This window comes from Eimeria mitis, genomic scaffold (assembly GCF_000499745.2).
Source record: "Eimeria mitis Houghton genomic scaffold, Emh_scaff259, whole genome shotgun sequence".
NCBI classification, from domain to species: Eukaryota; Apicomplexa; class Conoidasida; order Eucoccidiorida; family Eimeriidae; genus Eimeria; species Eimeria mitis.
The window spans coordinates 23,579-24,215 of record NW_013570929.1 but is presented as its reverse complement, the minus strand read 5'-3'; the positions used below and the strand labels follow the sequence as shown (position 1 = coordinate 24,215).

The 637-nt window shown below is 49.0% G+C and overlaps 1 protein-coding gene across 1 annotated transcript in view; it reads right to left on the bottom strand.

Annotated features, from left to right (window-relative positions):
• The window catches only part of EMH_0005770 (LETM1 domain-containing protein LETM2, mitochondrial, related), a gene marked incomplete at both ends in the record, with an annotated part of 5,446 nt that overhangs the window by 1,900 nt on the left and 2,909 nt on the right, over positions 1-637 (bottom strand). Inside the window, one exon of the mRNA XM_013497296.1 lies at positions 30-317. Within this exon, the coding sequence (XP_013352750.1) occupies positions 30-317 (288 nt within the window). The remainder of the gene's footprint in view (positions 1-29; positions 318-637) is intronic.

Here is a 637-nt window from a genome sequence, read left to right as displayed (position 1 = left end):
TGTTGCTGCTGCTGCTGTTTGTATTTTACCTGTTTTGCGTAGGGTTTCTGCTTCAGCCTCGGCATCTTCTGCTGCAGCAGCAGGAGCAGCACCAGTTGCTGCTGCTGCTGCAGTGTCTTCGTCTTCTTTTTTTTTGTCTTGAGCTGCTGCATGTTTCCCAGCAACAGCAGCAAGAGAGATGCTGGGTTCTGCTGCAGCCTCTGCTGCTCCGGGTGTGGCAGCAGCTGTGCAGCAGGCACCATAGAAACGCAGCGGCTCCACAGCAGCAAAATGGGGGGGACGTCTCGGTGAGAAGAAACCTCCAACCACTGACGGATCTGCATACATAAAGCCTAAACCCTAAACCCTAAACCCTAAACCCTAAGCCCTAAACCCTCAACCAGCGGGGGTGGCTCAGCGGTCCCCACAGCTCCCAACGAGCGGAAAAGAAAACCCGGGGGCCCCCTGGGGGCCCCATGGGGCCCCCGGGGGCCCCTACAATGAAAAAAAATGAAAAAGAAAAAAGAAAAAGAAAAAGAAGAAAAGGAAAAAGAAGAAGGAGATGAAATTCCGCCACCACCACAACAAAAGAACAAACAAAATAAGTAAAAAACAAAAAATAAATAAACCTAAACCAAACAAATAAATAAAATAAAAA